At 47.7% G+C, this 23,430-nt stretch overlaps 2 protein-coding genes across 7 annotated transcripts; one reads left to right on the forward strand and one right to left on the reverse strand.

The window, feature by feature from the left end:
* Positions 1-21: 21 nt before the first annotated feature.
* MTRFR (mitochondrial translation release factor in rescue) lies at positions 22-3,577 on the forward strand. 3 transcript variants are annotated; one of them, XM_064392119.1, is made up of 5 exons: positions 22-62; positions 485-579; positions 694-1,004; positions 2,114-2,356; positions 3,262-3,577. In XM_064392119.1, the coding sequence occupies exons 1-4, from the start codon at positions 37-39 to the stop codon at positions 2,324-2,326; spliced, it is 645 nt and encodes a 214-aa protein (XP_064248189.1). In that variant the 5' UTR covers positions 22-36; the 3' UTR covers positions 2,327-2,356; positions 3,262-3,577. The 3 variants fall into 3 exon arrangements, with proteins under 3 accessions (XP_064248189.1, XP_064248188.1, XP_064248186.1); XM_064392116.1 differs by lacking the exon at positions 22-62 and having other exon boundaries at positions 108-579; positions 3,134-3,271; XM_064392118.1 differs by lacking the exons at positions 22-62; positions 3,262-3,577 and having other exon boundaries at positions 107-579; positions 2,114-2,357.
* Positions 3,521-18,142, reverse strand: CDK2AP1 (cyclin dependent kinase 2 associated protein 1). 4 transcript variants are annotated; one of them, XM_064392120.1, is made up of 4 exons: positions 17,823-18,142; positions 7,884-7,990; positions 7,072-7,198; positions 3,521-4,386 (listed from the first exon to the last, which is right to left on the reverse strand). In XM_064392120.1, the coding sequence occupies exons 1-4, from the start codon at positions 18,028-18,030 to the stop codon at positions 4,319-4,321; spliced, it is 510 nt and encodes a 169-aa protein (XP_064248190.1). In that variant the 5' UTR covers positions 18,031-18,142; the 3' UTR covers positions 3,521-4,318. The 4 variants fall into 4 exon arrangements, with proteins under 4 accessions (XP_064248190.1, XP_064248192.1, XP_064248191.1 ...); XM_064392122.1 differs by lacking the exon at positions 17,823-18,142 and adding an exon at positions 16,262-16,348; XM_064392121.1 differs by lacking the exon at positions 17,823-18,142 and adding an exon at positions 15,405-15,559.
* Positions 18,143-23,430: the final 5,288 nt, after the last annotated feature.

The raw sequence follows: 23,430 nt of genomic DNA on the forward strand, positions 1-23,430 counted from the left end.
TCAGTGCGGCAGCACCGCCCTCCCCGCGGCGGGCGCATGCGCGGTGCGGAGCGCTGGCGGAGGTGAGCGGGGGCCGGAGGGGTCGGGCCTGGCCTGGTTCGGTTAAATTAAATTAAATTAAATTAAATTTTCTGTTTATTGCCAAGTGGCACTTCTTCACACACTGAAGTATTTTCCTCTGAGCCAAATAAAGTATTTCAACATACCGCCATGTACCGTTTAATTGTTTACTTTATGCCTTGCTAAAGACCGGCAGGAGTAGGAGCTGACATTCCTCATTATCCGTGAGGGAAATTCACACTTTGTTGGTAACATTGTGAATTCCTTGACCCGGGAAAAATCAGGTTCCCAGTTAGTCTCTACAGGTCGGACTGCAAGACTGAAATAACCTCTTTTCCCTCTGTTGTTTTGGGTTTTTTTCTTTTTATATGTTTAGTATTTTCCAAGTGTTGGTAGGAGTATTCTTTTATTTACTGTTTTCCAGATCCCTTTCAAAATATTTTAAGAAACATAGTTATATTGAGAACCAAAATTCTATTCAGCATGGTAAATGTTTCAAGGCAAATGAAACCAGTTCAGGTAACCTTGAAAATCAACCTGAATATTGAAATGCTGCTCAGTACGTGCAGCTGAAGCAGCTCATCTCAAAGCAAGGCTTCTCATGGTAAACCCCTCTCTCCCATTCCATTCCAGGTTTCGTTCCAGAGGAGTTTCATCCTGGTTTCTGCATGAATGTTCCGGGTTTATTCCCCTTTGCATCCTTCCTGAGAGGGGTGCAAACACCCTCGTGGGCTGGGTGGGCTCTGAGGAGGCAGCAGCTCTCTCTGCCCAGCCTTCCCTTGCTGCAGGCAGCGAGAAAAAAGAACTCTCTGAATCTCCTGGAGCTGAGCGAGGCCGAGCTGGAGGAACAGTTTGTAAGAGGTGATGGCCCAGGAGGCCAAGCCACAAATAAGACAAACAACTGTGTTGTCCTGAAGCATGTTCCATCTGGGATTGTAGTGAAGGTGATTGTGTTTTGTTTCACCGAGTCACAAATTGCGTCAGGACTGCCAGGTCTCCTTTCAGAATAAAGCATAAAGTGCAGGTGGCATGGAGGAAAAGTTTTTATGTAAATAAAAAATTTTAAAAAATAAATATTAAAAAGTCTCATGGAGGAAAAGTTTATATATAAATAAAAATAAATAAATAAATAGTAAAGAGTCTCATGGAGGAAAAGTTTCTATATAAATAAAAATAAAAAAATAAATAGTTAAAAGTCTCATGGAGGAAAAGTTTCTATATAAATAAAAATAAATAAATAAATAGTAAAGAGTCTCATGGAGGAAAAGTTTCTATATAAATAAAAATAAAAAAATAAATAGTTAAAAGTCTCATGGAGGAAAAGTTTCTATATAAATATATATATATAAAGTATATATATATAAATATATATAAAATATATAAAATATATATAAAGTATATATATAAAATATATATTAAAAGTTTTTATTTATATATAATATTTATATATAAATATATAAAATATATAAAATTATATATATAAAATATATATAAAATATAAAAAATATATATATATTGTAAAGAGTCTCAGCAAGAAGCAGTCTTGCCTGTCAGCAGATAAATAAACTTGGGGTCAGAACTCCTTTTCCTGGCTTTGCCACCCAGTTACAGTTCTGTAGTTTCCAATTTAATTAATCTTCATTGTAGCTGTCACATTCCTGTCCCTCATGTGAGTTGGAATCTCTTCCTTAGCAAGTTTGATCACTCTGCAGATCCTTTTAAGCATTTCTCTCACCTGCTTCTTGTGGATTAATACCTTGAAATTAATCTTTGCTTCCTGCCACAAGGGGAAGACACAGTTAAGTTAAACTCCAGCAGCTTTCCAGGGTAAGATGGGAAGCATTAAAGATTAAAGCAAAAGCCAGTCTGATGAGTTACAGTAGCAAATAATTATTAAAATATATTAAAAGTTGCAGCTGTTACTGGGGGGAGGATGCTCTTGGCTTGGGGAGGAGGGGATTTTCTTTGATGGCAGGAATGTATAGACTGAAAGGGAAAGCTGAAGAATAAACAGGTGAAAGTTTCAGTAAAAATGCCCTTTGTATTTCTTCAGTGTCATCAGACAAGATCAGTGGAGAAGAACCGAAAGATTGCCAGAGAAATCCTGCAGGAAAAAGTTGACCTTTTCTACAAAGGTGAAGACAGTGATGTTTTTAAAGAGAAGAAAACATCAGAGAAGCAAAAGCAGGAGAAAAAAAGAAGAGCAAAGGAAAACCTAGAAAGGAAAAAGCTTTTTAAAGAGATGCAACAATTGGATAAGGAATAAACATGTGAAATATTGCCTTGCCCCAGCAGGGTAAGAGAATTGTTTGCCATTAGACCCAAACAGTTTTCCTGCTAACAAATGATGCAGGGCTTCATGAGCACAGCTGAAACCCCAGTGCTGACCTGCTGCTCCTGCAAAGCTGAGGAGATAAAAGCACTCATGTGCTCCAGCTTCTCCCTGCCATCATCTCATTAATCACATTCAGCAATCAGTTTTTCTGCCAGGTCCAGGAGATAAAGGAATCCTTGTTAAAGAGGAGCTATAAGCTTTCCACCATTGTTAGCACAGACTGAAAAAAAATCAATAGATTTCCTTCTGTGCAGATGACACCTTGGGCTGCTTCCTGGGAGCTCCAGCACTGAGAACAGCACTAAAAGGTTCTCACTTCCCATCCCCACCCAGGCAGTGACAGAAATCCTTTACAAACTGACCAGGTTTGGGTGCTGGTTTTGTGGGGTGAACTGAAGAGACACCAGTCACTGGTTCAGATCCATCAGCTGAGCAATGCTCTGCCCTGCTCAGCTCTGAGTAAAGTTTAACCAGCAGCTCTCCAGAGCTTACCTGGAGTGGTGCTGAGCACTCCTGCAGGTCAGGGATGGTCACTCATGGCCCTCCAGTTCAGGGGTAAAACTGAGTCTTTACAGATCAAAAATTACCTGTGTTGGAAGCTGCCTGCCAAGGCAGCAGAGTCCAGTTCGTCCAAGCTGTGAATTAATTAATTAGAGTTGTTTGTTAGGTTTATGCTGTGCTGCAGTTCAGCTTGGCCATGTTGGTACTTCACTCATTTTGACAGTTTCCCTTTTATAGGAACAAATGCAGCTGTGTTTCCTTTGTCACCATTCCTCTGAAGCCACTCCTGAAGTACATTTTTCCTGGTTTTATCCTGTTAGCAATTCCAGCAGCTTAACCAGAACTTCTCTTTCATTTCTGGACAGCACCCTCACCAGCTGCCACCATGTTTTGGTAACCCAAAGCCAGAGGATGGATTTTGAAGGCAACAGAGACTTCTAGAACTTCACCTCCTTGTCCCAGAGACCAGCTGTGCCATGGATGGAGTGCTCCAGACATCTGCAGGCCCCTTGCCTTGTCCTTTCCTAAACTCCTGCATGAAGTTTCATTTTTATCTGTTGAGAGTTCTTGCTCCTGGAGTATGAATCTGATTAAAGTGACTGTACATAGTTTTAATACAAACTGTTAATGAAAATAAGCTTTATTACGTCAAGTAATAAATACATACAAAGATGCAAATAACAGTTTTAGTAATTTATCCAGAATGTTTCTTTTTCTTTTCTTTTTTTCTTTTTTTGCAAACTTTAAACTGAAATCTCCAGCCTTAGTGTAGAAATTAGCTTTCCAGGACCTTGTTATTATTTAATAGGTTTCCCTATTTTCCATATAGCTCATGCACTTTAAGTGGACTTCAAAGCACTAACAGTCATGCAAATGTTTATGCAAAATGAACAAAAAAAGGAAAAATAAGAGAAGGGGAAGGTTATTCCTAAGCAGGGTCTATGCTGTATGACAAATTGTGACTTAGCAGACTACTAGGTACAGCATGCTATTCTGCATTTATTAAAAAAAAATCCTTAGAGCTTATGTCAAACCTTGAAAGATTGACGTTTTGGGGATAAGTGAACATAGTCAAAGGAAAAAAAAAAAACAGAATGAGGCTGTGGCTGGATAAGAAGAGAACTGAAATACAGCCTGGGAGAGAAAGAGCATTCCTCTGCATGCACTTCAGCTTCCATGTTTTAGAAACATTTTAGGGAGTTTTAACATCTTTAGAAAATGCAAACCCTCAGCAAGTTGAAAAATCCTTGGGGTTGTTTTTTTTTTTTCTTTCCCATTCTTAACTGTACATTTTTGCAAGGGCAAAACAAGAACGGCAAAACATTCAAAATAGAGGAGTTTGAATGTCTGAAGAGCCAGAAAGAAGAGGTGTTACTTTTCCTTGACGGGGAGCTGGAGAGAGAGCCCTGCAGCCGGGCCGCGCTAGGATCTCGCGTTGCGCTCCGTCTCGGCCAGGCACTCCCGAACCAGTCCTCGAGCGTGGATGATGCCTGCAAAAGAGGTGGGCGTGTTTCAATCATCCCGTTCAGGCCACACTGCAGGACAGTCCACAGAAAGGTTTGTGGATTTCTGTCCCCAGCTGCCAAGGCTGCCACAGAAGGCCTCAGCAGAGGGGACAGCCCTCGCTCCCCGAACATCAGCTGCCACTAAACAAGTGTGGCTTCCCAAACTTGCATTGGAATTGAAAGGGGACTAAGCCAGCAATCAGAACACAGTAAGATTTGTAAGTCTGCAGTGGCAGGCAGGTCTTAATGTGCAGCGTGGGCCTCCTTAAAATCAAAGATTTAAGGAGAGAAAAAAAAAATTTACCTACCAGTGAGTTATTTTGCTAGTGGAGTGAAACAAATTACAAAGTTATTGGGGAGTCATTTTAGCAAGCTCTTAATGCCTTGGGATAGTTCTCTGCAAGAATGCATCAAAATCCAAGCCATCATAATACTGTTAAAGACAAGTTGTGTCTGTCATATAAAGAGATTTTTTTTTTATTGTATGTGCAGAAAGTTACCTCCTAACACTGGCTCAGCTCCCAGTGTAAATCATCACCCCTTTACATGCTGCTCTCATCTGATAGACATGATGTGGAATTTTCCACTACAAGTCCTGTTGCCTTGAGTTCCAGCAATCTGGACTCTGGTTCATAATCCTGGAACTAAATGTGGATTCATGCTCACAGAGCTGCTGAAAGAACAGAGCTTGAGGTAGGTGTTAAAATGGGAGGTGGACAGATTTTCCTACAACAAAGGTTTATATTTTGCTGACTAGGCAAGACAGAAGGTGATGTCTCTGCTCCCCATGCTCCTTAACAAGGTAGAGAAAGGGCAGTAAGGCAATAGATGGGGGTTAATCTCCAGAGATAATGGTTTCTGTTTCTAGAAGGCTGCCAGCCCAGATCACAGTGAGCCTACTGACCTGGCAGGACTTGGTGAGTGCAAGGCTTTGCAGAGGTTAAACTGCCACGGAGGAGGAAAGCTGCAGCTGTGGGATGCAGAAACATGAACTCAAAGCAGTGTGTTAGACCTGGATCTGGTGGCAGGATGCCCAGTTCATGCAGCAGAACTACTCTGAATAATGTAGAGCACTGGGAATTGGGCCAGTTTTAGAGGTCAGTAGTGCTCAGGAGCAGGCAGGGCTGGGGACAGGGACTTTATTCAGGGATAACCTCCATGGAGGCAGCAGTCACGTGTCACCCTCAAGCATTCTGCTCTCACACTTGCACATGCTCCTTCAGCCACCAGGCTCCCAAAATGGAAAGAGAGGTACCTTTGTGACCAAAAGATGGCAGCAAAAAGTATTTATTCAGGATTTTGTGCAACACTGGCAAGTCACAGTGGCAGCATTGTATCTTAATCTACCTTGTTGCAAGAGGAAGCAAAGCAACTTTTTCCTCACTGAACTAAACCATCCAGTCCAGAGAACATCTGCATCTCTCTCAGTCTCTCTCAAGCTGTCCCCATTAGCCTGTTGCCATTCATGATCTATTAATACTGACTCAGGCAATGCAATAAAGAGAGACTCCAGCAACATTGATTTTAGCTGGGCCAGATTCCACTTACCACTCATCAGCAGACTTTATTGCATCCTTTCCCAGAACAGCTACTAGTCATTTTATTGCATGTCATGGCAGATATATTACTCTTCCATAATGGTTGAGCCTTAAATAAAGCTTTGTAGTCTGGGGTAAGTGTGAGGGGGATTTGCAAGGTGCTGAACTTGGTCTGTTACAATAACATTCCCATTCCGGGCTGAATGCATGAGCCAATCTCATCACAAGGACCACAGGAAGGGAGGAAAAAGTAAGCATGTCATGCTGGAGAAGGAGAGAACTGCCAGTACAACTGTTGTCTGTGGCCTTTCAGGGTCATTTCAGGAGCTGGAGCAGTGGAATGTCCCACTGCTCCTTCAGAAATATCCCTGCACGTCCCCTGCAGAGGACAATGTCAGGCTGATGTCAGCGGTGGGACATGCAGGGGTTTCTTTTACACTCCAAGGAAAGGGCTTTATTACCCCTTTTAGCTGACAAAGCAAAGCTGGAGACACTCGTCAGCCAGCCCTAAAAGCTGCTCTGTCCCTTTCTAGTGGACTTTTAATGACATGCACTTGACAGGAGGTAAGGGAGCCTAAGCAGCCCCACTCTCCTCTGCACAGAGCTCTGTTCATGTTTGACATCTCAGCCTGAACAGCTTTCCCTAACACCTTTCTGGGCTTTTTTTTTGTAGCTTTTTTTCTCCACCAGCCTCAGTGAGAGCTACCACAGTGTTGTATTTCTTTAGGCAAAATGTCGTGAACGTTCCTGGGCCAAGGGAGATGTGTATGAGATGTAAACAATGCTTGGCTGTGGATTTTGGGGAGTGGGGAGAAAAGGGAATTGAAAGGGCAAGAAAAGCACCAGGAGCCTGAAACAACGTATCCATGAGAGGTTCTACAATAAGAATTATTTGAATTATTAACTGAAACTCCCTGTATGCACATGAGACACTTTTTGTCACTGTTTATCTATCAAATACTGCTCAGACAGAGCATCCCAAGGTTTCAGTTGCTGGTTAATACTCCCACTTCCAGGAGGAGCTCAAGTTGTCTCTTTTCAAAGGAAACAGATGTCATTAAGCTACACACAAGTAGTCAGTGCACAGAGTGGATGGGAATTTTTTTTTTTTTTAAAGAAGTTTAAAAGTTACCTCTTTTTAGCCTCTCCATCGCACTTTTACTCCCAGCATATGTAGGTCTAATCTCTTTTCCTAATTCTTCTATGATGGCTAGAAGTTCTGCATATTTGCTCTGTGGTACTTGACTGCTGCTGGTGCCCTGTAGTTGAAAGTAGATTAAACTCAGTCAAATACTGTAAAAACAAAACAATTACAAGAAACCGCAAGTGGAAGTTTATGGAAGAGCAGAAATAGCCTTGTAAATCACTTTTTAAAAGAATAAAATTTCATGATCATTATATAAATGTGATTTTTTTTAATTGCTGCTACAGTTGGACACAATGCCATGTGCCCTTCAAAACTTGGGATCAACTGTGAGGATGCAGCTGCAGGCCTTGGACTTTGGGTGAAGCTGAGCTAAAAGTCCTGCAAAACCAGCAAACTGAGAACTGCTTACTTAACCCTGTTTCTGGTTTTTCAGTGTTTCAGTGTATATTTTGTGGAGAAGTTCACCGGTAGGGAGATTGAGAAGATAAAACTGAATAGAAATATTGGGCTTTTAACAAATAACTTTAAAATATGTAAGTGCCCTCACAGAACATAATTCAAGACACGTCTCTGACTCGGACAGGACAGGACTAGCAGTTAATTAGGAACCAACCTCACTCAGCACTCAGCTTAGCCTAATTTGATCCCAGACATGTGCGAGGAAGCCGTCTGCCATTTGGGTTTGATTTCAGACCTCGCTGGGAGGGAGGAGCACCTCAGATTACAGGCCACAATCCCTGCCACTGTGCAAAGGCAGGGTCAGTGATCTGACTAAGGGGAAAGAAGCAGAGCTGTACCTGCATCCCTTGTGTATAGCCTAGAGATGGGGGGCCGTAGTCGTTTATGAGCTGTCTGTATTGTGCCGATGTTGCCATACTTGTGGAGGGAGAGTGAACACCCCCAGCTGCAGAGAGAGAGAAAAAAAACAACTGTTATTACCTAAAGATTAATTAGTCTGTTACATTGGGACACATTTTAATCACTTGTTCCTAAAGCTGTGACCTCTCACCTTTGCCTAAGATCACTAATGACATTTCTGAGTGTCGCTGCTAGGAAGAGAATGGCTGAATTAATGCTTCTCTCATGGCTGATGAACACTTGGAAACAGCACAGCCTGCAGCATTAGCAGTGCAAATTGTTTGCCTAAAAGTGAAGCAGAGTGTAGCATGACAGGTTGCTCTGCCTAGACAAACTGTAAGTATTAAGGAGCCCTATTTTTGCATATATACATTCCACACAGATGAGTCTAATGTGCTGTGCTATTTTTACTTTTTCAGTGCAAGTTATCTGAAAGTAATTTTGCAACTCAAAGTGTCATCACATGGTCAAAGCAAGTTACCCTCAGTACTATTTTCAGCCAATGCCAAAACTATTCCTAGGGAGCAGTCAGTTGTGGTACATCAGATCTGCTGCTCATTGTGTGACATGGGAGGCGAGGAGTGCTACCATTATTCCTCTTTGTGTGATATCAAACATTTTTAGCCAGTCAAATTGTGCTGTATAAGTAGATCAAAGGGAAAATAACATCACTTTGTGTTATGGTTACTTTTTCTAAAGTTATAAAAGATTATATTCACATCTAATGAGTTTTGAGTCAGTTACGAGCTCCAGAAACAGACTCTAATGTCACCACTGACAAACTGCTCCAGAAATGAGCAATCAAAACACTTTCTCCCCCTTGCCCCACAATGCTAAGAATTTAGGTTTGAGAAACAACAATTCAATTTTTTTTAAGGGGCTTAATTATACTGCCCACTTCACAAGTGTGGTAAAAAACCTGCTGGTCATGCACTTGGGAGCAAGGGAGCATCACAGCACTGAACTTCTTCACTCCTGCAGCTCAAGTGCCCTTGCATCCATGGATGCTGCTGTCTTTGCCTGTAGGCACAGACACAGACTGCCTGCTGTCTGGAAATATCTCCCCCCTTACAAACTCCTTTGCTGAAAATTCCCAACTGTCTTTCATATGAGGAACAGATCTCATTTACCAGCCTTCATTTAAATCTAAATTAAACTGATGCTAAAAGTCACTGGGGCTCAGAACTATGTAAATCTCTGGCTTTGTTTTAAAGTTGCAAATGACTTCATTCCTATTTTCCCCTCTCTACAAAAAGAAAGGGCCAGCAGTTACTCTGTAAAAAGCTCTGCTGAACATAGTGGAACAGACTCTTGTCCTCACATGGGAAGTCTCCCCTTCTGAGTTATCACAGGATATCACTCATTACAAGAAGAGAGCATGTTCTTTATTTTTACTTGTTAACCAGATGTGAAATCCCAAAAAGGCAAATTGAGCTGGTCACTAGGTCACCTTAAAAAAAAAAAGCAAAGTTTCTCTTGTCTTTAAAAAGCTGCTAAATTTTATGTCATTACAACCTGCAGTTTCATCACTGAGGTTTCACATGGAGTTAATTTTGCTTAAGCATAGTAAACCCCCCCAAAAAAACAACACACCCATAGACTAGGGCACTGTAGGAACAGCACAGTTGTCAGCCACTCTCTCAATTAGTTCTTCACATTATCAGCTCCAAATACATGCACAAGTGTAAGATTTCTCTATGTGAAACTCAGTGCTTCAAGTCCAGATGACTGAATTTCAACAATTACTGAACATGACACAACAGCAAACCGCATCTCTTTTCCAAGGACTTCAAAATGCTTCAAAAACATTAATGAGCCCCTTGTGCTGCAAGGTAAGAAGGTTTAATTACCTCAATTAAGCAGAGAAAGGCTTAAGTGATTTTTCCTCGTGTACAATAAAACAAAAGACCCATCCTGCAAAGACTTGCCCCTGAACTGCTGCTGCAAGCAGTCACATCCAAGAGCTGGGGGCTCCAAACTGGATGTGGACAAGGCAGGGACCCCGATGACCAGGCTGGAGAATCCTGCTCTCCCCACTGAGCAAAACTGAGTGCAGCCCGTCCAAAACTTAGAGCAACTCACTGATCCCATTTGGGTTGATGAGAACATGTTGGTTAAGGATACCAGGAGATGGTGGGCATTGGAGCAGGCTCCCCAGGGAAGGGGCCACAGCACTAAGCCTGGGCTTGGCAAGCATTTGGACAATGCTGTCAGGGACAAGCTGAGTCTCAGGGTGTCCTGGCTGCTGGACACGACGGCTCTGATGGGTCACTCCCAACTCAGCACAGCCAATTCAGAGATCATTTCACATTCTCTCGATTTAAGAGTCTGCAGGAGAGACCACACAGCAGCGTACCTCCACACAGGAGACACAAACTCCAACACAGAAAAGTTTCCCAGGGGTGGGAAGAGCACGGGGGGTGACCCGGCTGCGACACGGAGGGACAAAAGGGAGCGGGAGCGCTGCAGAGCGCGCTGCCGACACTAGAGGCCATCGCTGAGAGCGCGGGCCTGCCAAGTGACAGAGCCCGGTAACCATGGTGAGTTTACCCGTTTCTTTGCAGTCTGCATCAAAAATGTAATAAGACATAATGCCATGCGCCGACCACTTTATCAGCAGCAGCAGCAGGCCCGGAGAACAAAGGGAAAGGATTTGGCTCGGCCGCGGTGCCAGGCTCCGCGCGCCCGTGGCAGAAGTTGTGCCAGTCAAACTCAGCTGCAGCGGGGGGAAAAATGAAAAATCCTTGGTTTCACCTCAGTTTTAAGTGATGCGATCATGAAAATTAAATTAATTGGGGGGGTATTAGTATGTCACAGGGCAACAAGCTTTTTGACCCATCACTTTGTGTGTTAATCTCAGGGAGAAGCCCTGGGTCTTGGATGACTATTACTCAATTAACCCAAAATTCATCTGCATGTCTGAACAGTCTGTGTGTCTCGGATTAAAAAAATAATAAAAAAACCACCAGATATTGCTATGATAGTTAGAAATTAGGGCAGGAAGTCTCACAGTCAATACCCAGTCAAAAATCGGTGTGATGATTAGGTATTCACTGGAGAGAAAAAAGGAGGGGGGATCTAAATTGAGGCTTGCTCTCTCCAACGTTAAAATGACAATGGAGACAGTTAAGAACTGACAGAATCGAAAAGGGAGTGTGCTTGGTACTGAATTTCAGTGGCACCCTGTAACACATCCCAAATTCTCTCAGTGCTTGCTGTTGTTTAAAACCTAAATTAATACACACACTTTCCTCCCTTCACTTTCCCAATTAAATGTACACAAAACCTTGTGGATCCCCACTTATTCTAGTGCAAACAATGTCTTTTATTTCTGTATTCCAGAAGAAGACTGCCACGAGCATTTTTCCCCACAAAAATATAGTGATTTCCTTGTTAATTAATATTAATCTTTATTAATTATGGGGGGTACAGTAAACAGAAATGAGATTTTGGTATCAAAATCTCTTCCTTCCAGCAGTCTCTCTCAGCCCAAATTAACACCCTGAGAGACAAAGGATCTCAAATCAATCTTTGTTTGCCTAAACTCCTGCTGACCAGGAACCTTCCCATTAATTCCTGATAGGTTTGTAGGGATCCCTTCAGCTCCAAGCCTGAGCAGTGATGACCAATTTGCTGCTTCAAGTTTTAATTCTTAATTCTATTACTGCTGCTTGCTGGAAAAATAACAGGGAAGGCAGCTTGCTGAGCACCCTGAAAGAAGCAGCAGGAGCAGGAACACTTGGGCACACTCACCTGATCCACTTTGGCAGATGCCAAGGCATCCACACAGCCCAGCCACCCCCTGTTCCACAGGCAGCAAAGGAAAACCAGGAACAGTCACACAACTCACTGGGTTACTCGTGTAGGACTGACTTAGCAAGCCAAGGGCCAATCCCACTGGATGTGTGTTTTCCAATCCCACTGGATGTGTGCTTCCCAATCCCACTGGATGTGTGCTTCCCAATCCCACTGGATGTGTGCTTCCCAATCCCACTGGATGTGTTTCCCAATCCCACTGGATGTGTTTCCCAAACCCCACTGGATTTGTGTTTCTCAATCCCACTGGATTTGTGTTTCTCAATCCCACTGGATGTGTGTTTCTCTTCTGCCCTGTACTTTGTAAAGTCCTATAAAACCACATTTCACAGGCTCTTTCCACACATGAACACAAGAGCATGTAAGAGGAGATACCTGTAGCCTGGACTTCATCCAAGGTACAGTCTGTGGAATCTCGACAGTTCTCCCTCTGTTTCACAGACCCCTCAAGGCTGCTTGACACATCAAGGCTGTTGCCATTTCAGTGGCTCAGGTGGTCACCACCTCTCCAGAGCCCAGTGCTGGAGGTCACTGCCTCTGCCACGCCCTGCAGACTCCTCATGGAGTCCTGACCATATGGGGTATCAGCCAACGAGGCTGGTACTGAAAGGATGTAAATTCTTCTGTCCTAAACTAGGCAACTTTGCCAGAAAACACATGAGAAATGCTCCTGAAGCTGCTTTGCCAACACTCACAATGAGGCATCCTCGAGCACCAGGGGAGAGGTAACAGCTTCACCCAGCCCAGCTATTTCTGCAGCGAGTAGCTGAACACAGCTGTAGTGTTTTGGCTGACTGCAAGAATATTTTATTCCTTAGCCCTCTATACTCTTTGGTTTGAGTTCAACAAGAGCTCCTTGCCATCCATGGGACACCACATGCATGTCTACACAAGCAGATCCATGGCATAAGCCAAGCCACACACTGAATTCTAACAGCAGCTGCCAATCCAGGGCTCAAACAGAGCCCCCACTCCCCCAAACCTTCCCCTAATTTTTTAAATTTAAAATAACGGACTCTGTTCTCATTTGCACAAAGCATTCCTTATAGCACTGGCTGTGAAAATCGTATTTTCACCCACTATTTCTCCCTTGAACAGCCCTTATGGAAGGAACAGACCTTTCTTTGAATAAAACTATTTCCTTTTAAAAAAACGCAGCGCGCAGACACATAAATATATTCTCAAGAACTAGGACATTCTTTATCGTAACAGCCAGAGGCCTTGCTCTTTTGATCTGTCACACTCTGGGCCTCTCCTCTAGTACTCTCGTGCTATTTAATCTTTCCATGTGGATAACGGTCATGGTTTATGTCTCCTCTTCCTGCCCTCCTGTCTCTTTCTTTATCAGGAAAACTGAAGCCAGTCCCTTGACTCCCCACCATTCTTCTTTTCTTGCTTAAGCTATTCCTACACCAGCAAGTTATTTGGCACCACAAGGAACAGATCAAGAGATTAAAGCATTTGGTATGTGTACACCACATGTAGCTGGCCTGAGGGAGTATGTCTTAAGGTTAGATTTTAGTCTGGTCCCCCAGACTAGGGGGGTATGGTTCAAAGCTGTGCCATCTTTAGTTTGGATCCCTGTGTTCCCATTGCCAGGGATGGAGCATCCGTGTTGCACAACTGGAGCAGAGCTTCTGGGCCACTTTTATCCAACAGGAATCCAGTTAGCATGAACCCAAAGCACTCTGCAGCAAAACCAAGGTGCTGGGTGGGGACCATGGAGATTCGCTGACTGTGAAAACCACACTGTGAAACTGCTCTCAAGCAAAACACTCAGGTAGGCAAAGCCAAAAATGCCCTCTTCTAAATGCCCAAACAAGTCCACTTGAAAATTGCCAATTCTGAAACATGTTTAAAGAGCTTCTTTTTGCATCATACTTAACTTCACATGGACTTCAAGAGATCAGGGATCCAGTAAATTTCAGTCTGAATTGGAGAGGGGAGCATATTTCCTAGAAATTATCCCCCCTGCTAAGGCACAAACACTTTGCTCTCTGTTCTGTCTACAAAGAGTATTCTTTCCAGTACTCCCACTCCAAAAACAACCTCTCAATATGGTCAACAATATCAAACAGAAGCTGTCTCTGTAAAGGGCGACAAGCGAGCCATGTGCTCGAGCAAGTCTGCACTGCAGTGCTGAGAACATAAGGGCCAGCCTCGTGTGCTGGTATCGCTTCTCAGGACTGAATGGAACTGGTCTCTCCAGCTGCCAGCTACAGCCCCAGACAGGGAAATGCTTTTCATTTCACCTCCCAGTGAGAATGTGCACTTTTCACAAGAAACTTGTGGTTGCTGCAAGGTTGGGCAGGTGCACTGAGAGCCCCTTTGGTCCTCAGCTCCAGCAGCACTTGTTGTACAGGCCACGACTTGTTCGTGTGGAGCCAAGACACAGCTCCTTCCCTTGTCACTGTCAGCTGGAATTGGTGTTTCCACACCCTATAGATGGCAGGTTTTAAGCTTTGTTACACTAACAGGACTTTGTCTCAAAACCTGACATTTCTGCAAGAATGAGAATGAAAGTAAAGGAAAATCCCAAGCTGTTTCTGCTAGCTTCTGTATCTTGAAACACATTTTCTCTGACCTGTGCTTAGTCTAAACAAAATAGGAATGCTGGTGAATATCCACTGAGCCAGAAAACACATGGAAACATGGTGAAAAACAAACTACAGACCCATTCACAGCTGGTGTAAGAGTCAAGTTCAGCTTAAGTCAATGGAGATGCTCTACTTCACCTCAGCTCAGCAGCTGGTCCCTTACGGAGAAATAGTCAAACAATATGAAACACAAGACAGATGAGGAGGAAGCAGCACTTCCCAGGAATCAGTAGGATAAGCAAGAGAAGACAAACAAATCAAACCATGGTTGTTAGAAAAGGTAACAGAGGTTCCCCTGGGACACTGCAGGGTCGGGTGAGTCTGGGAAGGCAGAGCCACTGCAGGTGCCTAACAGAGCTCATTTACAGCCCAGGCAGAGAAGGTGCTGTGCAGGAGACTAAATGGGGCTCCCCAAGCACAGGCAGCTTGGTACTGAAAGCTTGGGGTACTACATGCAGGAGGCCAATTCCCTGAGCACAGGCAGTCCAGGAAGGTGACTTCAGACAAAATTTGGACAGAACACCGCAAGCCTGATTGCTGCCACCCTGGGCCAAGTGTCAGCACTGACCTGGGCAGCAGGGAAGAGGAGCAGGCACTGAATTCTGCTGTGACAATGCATTCTCCTTCCCTCAGCCTGGTGTAAGGCAGAGGAGTCAGCACCCAGCTGCTTCCAGCATCCTGAGTCACTTGTGGAGCAGCTGCATTCTCCTCACCCGCAGTCATCCCCAGATCTGCCGACAACCCACGGAGTTTCCTCCCCTATTTCCTCCCCCACATCCAGCTCCTCTCCCTCTGGACTTCAGTCCAGGACTGGATTCCCAAAACATGCTCCCATGCAAGAGCAGAGCCCAGGCACCCACCAACCACAACTGCTTCATCTCGCTGATGTGCAGTTTAAGTATAATTTTGCAGAGTGGCTACTACTCTCAGCCTCAACTTGAGAGGAGTTTGCTCTGCAGCAAGGACGCGGCTCCAAGAGCTGAGTCGACACTGCCTTCCCAAATACTCCTGCACCAGAAGCCCTGCACTGCAGGGAAGCAGCATTACCTCCCAGAGGAAAATCCCTGTGAGATCCACAGCTGCCCAGAGCCCTCCGTCGGCCGAGACCAAAATATTCAGCATTCATATAGAGAGGCTTCTGCAGGGCTGATTTCAGGCCAAAAGGGACAGATTTCCTGTTTTCCTCTCCTCTGCAGGACGGTGGGGGGGGCTGGGGGGTGGGGGTCCTTCACCCCAGTTTTGGAAGCAAACCCAGGATTTATCCTCCTGGCTGGGGGGCATTTAATTTAGGCACAATAGAGAAGCAATCTCCTCCAAATCAGAATTAAGCTCCAGAAAGGAGGGGGCCATTTGCAGTCATATCACTCTGAATGCGATATGTGCAACTGCAAGGACTGCTTTGTCTAAGTCCCTTGGCCTTAGGCCACGGTGCTGGCAATACCACTAGCTAGAGGAAGAGCTGGTGCGTGAGGATAATGGCAGAAGACAGGGAGGGAAGAGAGAGCCCATTTTGGATTCAGAGGAGGACGTTCTTTCATTGAAAAGATTCTGGGGGTGTTGAGGATGATCCGAACTCAGAAGAGAGGACAACTTAGACAAGAATAGTTCCAGCATGACAGCAAACTGCTGCTAACTTGCCGATACAAGGGGAAAAGGAGGGTGGGAGAGAAGGGGAAGGTAAAAACTGCATGAAAGAATGCAAAGCCCTGATCGCAGCCGGAGCGCTGGAAGCACAGACACGGCAGCGAGAGGGCTGGAGACAGAAACTTCACCGCTCGGCTCGCATTGTGCGCGGCATGTCTGAGCCGGGATTTTGCAGTCCCTGCTCGCAGAGCAGCCAGACTCGGATCCCCTCCACTGCATGACCTAATCCCCACCCCTCACCCACCATCGCAAAATACCACCTTTGTTTTCCCTGCAATTTTACGGCTGTTCCGGAGAGCAAGGCACAGGTTCTCGTGGGAGCCGGCAGGAGAACGGTTTCCCTTTGCTGGGCTTTGTTTCTCTTTTTTTTAATTTTTTTCCCCCTCCGGTGACACTTCTGCTTTTTGTCAGAAACCCTCGGCACATCCCCTGCTCCCTGACCCTTCCGCAGAGCAGCACTGGAGCCCCACGGTGCTCCCCACACACGACCCCGGCTCCCCGAGCCTTTGCAGCCTCGCAGCCCCACCGAGCTGGGCTCCATGCAGGATCGAGGTGGCACAGCCACCTCGGCTCATCCACCAGCTGGTGACGAGTCCTTGCAGTAAAATATGATCGCTGCTCTCCTGATGGCTGGACTGGAGATGCATCCCTTTCGCTCCTCAGCTGCCCAGCATTACAACCACTAACGGTGCTGTAAAAATCACCCAGGCACGTTTCCCTCCCTCCTAAACCCAACTCCAAAACTTTTTCTCGGGAAAAAAAAAAAAAAATCAGCTTGATTTGTGGCTGTCTGCTGCCAGTCCTGCAGGCTGGGCTGCGGGAATGGGAGACGAATACGATTTTTTTAAGTCAGAACCAACTTCTCCATTTTGGTGCTGTTTAATCGGAGCCGACGAGCACAGATTAGCGAGATCCCCTCCAAATATCCCACAGCGAAGCAATTGCTGCTGCGGCTTTGTTCAGGCTGCACCGATTCACACACGGAGACCCGATGTACAGCAGCACCGCAGCACCGGCAAAAACCCGCCGGCTGATGCCTTCGGAAATCGGGAACAGAAAAACGGGGGAACGTAGTTTAAAAAGAAGAAGGGAAAAAAAAGGCAAGAAGTTAACGCTGTCAAGGAAACTTTTTAAAGAGGAAAGTTGGAAGGACTCCTGTACTAATGCAAGGATGAGGAGTGATTTTTAAACAGGAGCTTTTTAAGAAACAGTCCAATCCCTGTGTGCCCCCCATCCCCAAAAAGTCTGCGGAGAGCGGAGCGGGCTCCTCCGCCCGGGATGCGGGGGAGCCTGGGACGGGGAAGCGCTGACCGAGGGTCGCTCCGAGGCGCCGGCCGTGCCTCCGCCGGCGGAGCTCCGCGCTCCGGGGCTCCCCTCCGGCCCGCGGAGCGCGGCCCGGGGCGGCCCCGCCGCCGGAGGAGGCGTGAGGCGAGGCGAGGCGCGGGGCGAGCGGCCGCACTTGCGGCGTCCCGCCAGCAGCGGTCCTCGCTGAGGCGCCGCCGGAATATTCCTGATCCAGATCAATCAGCCGCCCCGGGGAGCCGAGCATGGAGGAAACCCGGCGGCCGGAGCCCCGGAGCGGCGGCGGCGGCGGCGGCGCGGGGCCGGGCGGGCGCGGTGCCCGGCGCGGGGGCGGCGCGGAGCGGGGCTGGCGGCGCCGGCCGGCGGGCGGGCGGGCGGGCGCGGGTAATGGCGGCGCGGAGCCGCTGCCCCGCCATACCGGACCGGGCACAAACTCGAGTCCGGGGCTTCCCCAGGTGCCGGTGCGGCACCCGCCGCTCGCCTCCCAAACTTGCCACCCAGTTGCCGCCGCGGACTTACCCGGGTTGAGGGGAGTCCCGGGGATGTGGGCGTTCAAGTTGGGCTTGTAAGACATTCCCAGAGACATGGCCAGCGGGAGGAGGAGAAGCGTCCTGAAATTCAGCGAAGCGTCTCCGCGTCTCCCAGACACTTTGGGTTGTTTACAGCAGTAGCAGCACCGGCAAATATGGCCGTCAGTTATATTGACACCCACAATGCAATATATCATCCATACATCATGAGGAGACGCGGATCCAAAAACTTTGGGGGAGAGCCGGCAGCCACCCGCCGCGGCCGCCCGGCGCCCCGCGCTCGGCGGCGCGCAGGGCGGGGGCGCGGCGGGCGGGGGCGCGGCGGGGGTGCGCGGCCATCCCCTCACAGACAATGGAGCTCCCCTCAGGGACCGCCGGCAGCCGGCGGCGGCGGCGGCGGCGCGGAGCCCGGCGGTACCGCGGCCGGGGGGGCGGCTGGGGGGGGATGTTTTAATTAAGTTGGGAAAGTTTTGGCACAAGTTGCGGGTCCGGCCGGGCCGTGCCCGCGGCGGGCGGCGGCCCCCGGCGGCCCTCAGGGCGGCCCTCAGGGCGGCCCGCGCGCCGCCGCCTTCCCGCCTCCCCCTCACCTCAGGCCGCGCGCTCACCCCGCGCTCGTCCCCCCGCCAACCTCCATGGAAAATACCTGTTGATGATTATAAAATTCATTTTTTTTTCCCCTCACCCCCCTAGATGCCGCCAAGAAAAAAAATACCCTTTTTTGTTTCCTTTTTTTTTTTTTTTTCCCCCCAAACCACTAGTTCTCTCCGCTGGAAGGTTAATGTGGATTGCAGCTTCTGAGGGATTAAAAAAATATGGATCTCGTTGACAATTGGCACATCTTCTGCTTGCAAGCAGCAGTAAAACTTCCCCACAAAAATTTTAAAAGTAATCAGGTTAAATGATGAAGCTTTCCAGCACGCGTGTGCCATCAGAAGTCATCCTTTTCACTGCAAGATATTCAGGTTTGCTCCTTCTGTCAATTAATATCAAATAGACTCGAAAATTGTTCAATTACTCCAGATTTATCCCAGCAAAACTGCTTGGGACCTGGACAGTCTCTCCTTAGGTGCACAGCTCAGCCTGAGACCCCCCACATCAGACCCCAGGTATGTTTTACCAGCAGCCACTCAGATCTGATTGTTTTATTGCATGTGCTACTCAATGTCCATCCATGGCTTCATACTGCTCTTGATGGCAGTGACAGCAAACACGGAGAGCCTGATCCTGCTTCCTGGAGATCAGGGGCACATTCCTGGTCAGTGACACGGACTCGGGCCCTGCAGAGGGAAGCAGGTGACACCTCCATCACAGAGACATGGAAACAGTCACGGAGCAATCAGATTATTTCCTCTGCATAAAGGAGAATTGAGGAAGAATGGGAAAAGAGGAGCTGCCTTTGAGCCCCTGACTCATGCCCTACTGACTGTGCACTGCATGAAAGAAACATCTGAAATTTCTGGTACCAAATGAAACACCGTTGTATTTTATTTCTAGACCAAGTGCTTGAGTCCAGCAATCCTGGAGAATTCCAGACTGGCACTGACTGTCCTTACAACTGATCCATGCTCTGGTCTGTTAGAGAGGGGTCCTGAGAGCCCCAGGCACAGAATTACATGCTCAGTGACAGTAGTTTACACTGGTGCTTGTGTTACAACTGTGTCATTCTCCTCAGAGCCCTGAAAGGCTGCACTGGTAAACCCTCCCCGTGTGGGTGAGAACTCTGCAAACCTAAAGCTTCACCTCCAGATTTGTGAAGAACAGCCTTTCTGTTGAATCCTGGAAGGCCAGCAAAGTCCTGCACCCCGCTCTGGGATTTTCCATCCTGTGGTTGTTTACAGTCACACCAAGTGAGAGCGAAATGGGAGCACTCCAAGCTTTCGTGTTTTTCACAGCTTTACACCAACTCTACAAAACTGTGCTCAGAGCAGCACTGAAGAACAAGATCCCCTGTGTTTTGCCTGGGTTTTATAAAGACAGCTTCAAAATTTCCAACATTCCAAGGGGGAGGCAGGGGATATGGAAAAATTCCTGTGAAGTTTATTCTTCCTCAGCACAAGGCACTGTGAGTTTTGGAGCAAGGTGTGAGGGCCAGGCTGGATGGGATGGTCAGGCTTGCAGGGCAGCATCGTTTGTCCTGTAAGCAGCAGCCCAGCAGTGCCAGGTCTGGGTGTCTGATGTCTCTGCAGTTTCCTGGGCACAGGTAGCAGTGGTAGCACGAGACACAAGCCCCTGGTAAAGGACAAACTTACTGCTTGGCTCAGACTCCATTTAAGATGACTTTACTCGTTTTTTGGCACTCACTGCAGGGTAGGAAGTACCTGCAAGTTCTTCCCATCTGCCGTGTGCTCTGGGGGTTCGCTGCAGTTGTTCTGAGCCAGGTGTGGCCACAAGAACAAAGCCACCGTTGTGCTGGGGCCCTGGGCTGGCTGTTCAGCGCGGTGACCACAGAGCCGAGCTCCCCTGGAGGGGCTGCCTGTGGTTCCTCCTGCTCTGATGCCCCAAGCTGGGCTGGAGTTGTGCTCTGCTCATGCAGACTGAGCCTCCAGGAGCGTGGCAGCTCCGGCTCCCAGGCTGTGTGCAGCAAGCTGCAGGTCCCTGCTCTGCAGCCTGATGGCTCGGTCGTGCTCGCTGCCAGCAAAAGCAGCTCTTCATCACCAAGTGGCCAAGTCACAGAGCAGGAAATACAGCAGAGCCATTTTATCACACAGGTGACATTTGCAAGCCTTCTGCACACTATGACGTAACTTAAAAATAAACGTGTGAACTGCTGTTTTCCAGCAAGGGAGGATGGAGAGGAAGATGTGTCTGTCCATTCAGTCACTACAAGAAGCACTGGTGATGGATTTTCCAGGTACAGCTGCCTCTCCTGAGTTCTGTAATATCTGCAACCTCCACTCTGTCCCCCTCCCCTTTCTTCTCTTGGCATTTTCTCTGTTCCCTCTCCTGGTTTGACTTCCTCACCTCTGCTCCTCCCAAACCACTGGGAATACTGAGCAGCCAAAGTTTCCACAGAGTTTGCCTCCAGCCCCTGCTTAGCCCGAGCTGTGACTGATTTGAAGGAGGTTTTCCCTTTCCAAAGCTCCGGTCGGTGCCATGGCCCTGGGCGAGGGTGGAAGGAACACACATGCAAAGTGGGATGCTGGAAGGTGCTGCCAGCTCTGCCACAGAGCCAGAGCCTTGGGCCGTGCTGTGAAACAAACTTGTTTGTCCCCTTTTATCTGGAAACAAAATGAAATAGTCATCACAGAGCCGTGCTGTAACACTCCTGGGGACCTGCAAATGAGGAGCACAAACTAGGCTTGTTCCTTATCACCTTGGGTTAAATCAACAGTGAGAAGAATTAAAGATGGCACAGTAAGACCCTCTTTTTTCCTGGCATGTCTTTGACATGTGTAAAACATTAAATTTGCGCATTAATTTTAATGTAATTAATTGTTGTCAGGCTTAATGAATTGAGTGACTTGGGGGTATTCTAACTGTCCTTTACCCACCACAGAGCCCCATGTAGCAGCAAGGGGAAAGAAGAGGGAAATTTGTTCCTTTTCCTAGAGGGAGTTTATATTCAAATGCTTATCCCTGCATTCCTGGTGATCCAGCATCGTACATAAAATAACCACAACCAACTTCAAGTTGCACAGCACCAATTTAATTTTCGAGTCTCCAAACTGCTCTGGTGCTACAACTAACATGATCAACCAAAATGAAAAACCTCTGGTAGGTGTAGACTGAAAATTAAGCTTTTTTAGTCTTGGGTGAAGGCAAGGTTTAACCTCTGTGGAAAGCACAAGTGGTAGAGGCAAGCGAGTGTCAGCTTTAACAAACAGCATTTTCAAAGATGCTTTGCAGAGCTGAGTACCTTTCTCACTGGGATTGTAATGAGCCAGCAGCTCCTGGTGCAGAACCTTTCCTTCCTCAGGACACCCAGCACGTCCCTGGGGCAGTCTGGGACCCTGGCACAGAGGGAAAATTGTGCATTTTGTGCTTTTTTGGCATCAGTGTTGCTCCTTTCTTATCGCTTTGCTACAGCTCCTTCCATTCCTGTCTCTGTTCCCCACAGCAGCTTCCTGCTGATGCTACAAAGTTTCCCTCGTGCTTTTTTTGTTCCCAAGAGAAAGCTTGGTGTCCCTCCTCTGTGATCTGCCTTTCCTGGCTGATATTTGCTACCTACTGCCCCATCCTCACCAAAATGCACAAAACCAACCTAGTCCTGAATAAAAATAGATGTTCCCCAGCTGCGCCCTGTTGCCTTCTCACACCTCAAAATCCCCCTGGGAGCTCTGGATTGCTCCCCTGCAGGGGAAAGAGCCCTCTGAGGCTCTCTGCAAGGAGGATCCAGTGTCCAGTGCAGGAGTGCTGCAGCAGCAGCCAGAGCCAGGCCCCAGGAAATCCTTGCAACAATTTCAGGTGGAAGCCCAATTTCAGACTTTCCCCCTTAAGTCCTCCCTGACAAACTTCTTCCCAGCCTAGCCCTGCTCCCCACTCCGAGATGGTTCCTCCCAGGGCCAGATGCTGTATTATCTGGAGCGACTTTCCCTGCCAGCCCTGCTTTCCTCCTGCTCCCGAGCCCTTTGTCTGGCTGCCAAGCGGAGCAGCCCTGCCAGGCAGACAGCTGCTCTGCATCGCCGCACGGGTGCTGCCCTCTGGGCTCAGGAGCCGGCTCCAGGCTCCTTCCATCTCCCAGGGGGACGCTCTGCCTCCGAGGTGGCTGCACCAGCAGGAGGAAAAGCAAACAGCGCCTGTAAAGCTGTCCGAAGGGGCTGGAAAGGTTTAAGGTAAAGAGGCGTTGATGGTGCTCTGGGTTTTCCTCTGAGACAGCGGGAGTAGAGAGCCTGCTCTCTCCCGCTCTGGCTGGAGGTCTCCCTGGAGGACCACGGAGGAGGAATGAGAAGTTTCCAAGCCCGCAGCCACAAAAGCACAGGCCTGGAATCTCTCTAATGAAAGTTTTCCTCTTTGCAGTTTGCCAGGCAAACAAGCACCAGGCACCAATATCAAAACCAGCCCAGATTCCAATGAAAACCAGCAAAGAAATATTAGAGTAGAAATGAAACTGCTTCATTTTCTTCGGTCAGTACTGGCAAATAAAACTACAGAGCCTCCTCAGCGAGAAGAGAGGAGAGGAGAGGAGAGGAGAGGAGAGGAGAGGAGAGGAGAGGAGAGGAGAGGAGAGGAGAGGAGAGGAGAGGAGAGGAGAGGAGAGGAGAGGAGAGGAGAGGAGAGGAGAGGAGAGGAGAGGAGAGGAGAGGAGAGGAGAGGAGAGGAGAGGAGAGGAGAGGAGAGCTCTCCCTGCTCTGCTGGGCACAGGGCACAGGCAGCTGGGCTGATGGTGGAGCTTGGGCCAAGGGGCTCCTCCTTCCTTGCTGTTGCTCGCAGGGATGGAATATCACTTTATCCCCACATTACAGGGCTTCTCTGCATCATCTTTCCAGACAAACGAGTGCTCCACCCTGCCCGATTCCCTCAGTTTGCCTGGAAGGACTCTCCCTTCTTGCCCTGTGGGCTGGACTCCCGCTTCCCTCCCACTCCTGAGCCCTTGAAGGCTGTGCCAAGGAGTGAGCTGGCACTGCCGGGCTGCAGCGCGGCCCTGCCTCTGCCTCCCT

Source organism: Passer domesticus, chromosome 17 (genome assembly GCF_036417665.1).
Source record: "Passer domesticus isolate bPasDom1 chromosome 17, bPasDom1.hap1, whole genome shotgun sequence".
Taxonomy (NCBI): domain Eukaryota; kingdom Metazoa; phylum Chordata; class Aves; order Passeriformes; family Passeridae; genus Passer; species Passer domesticus.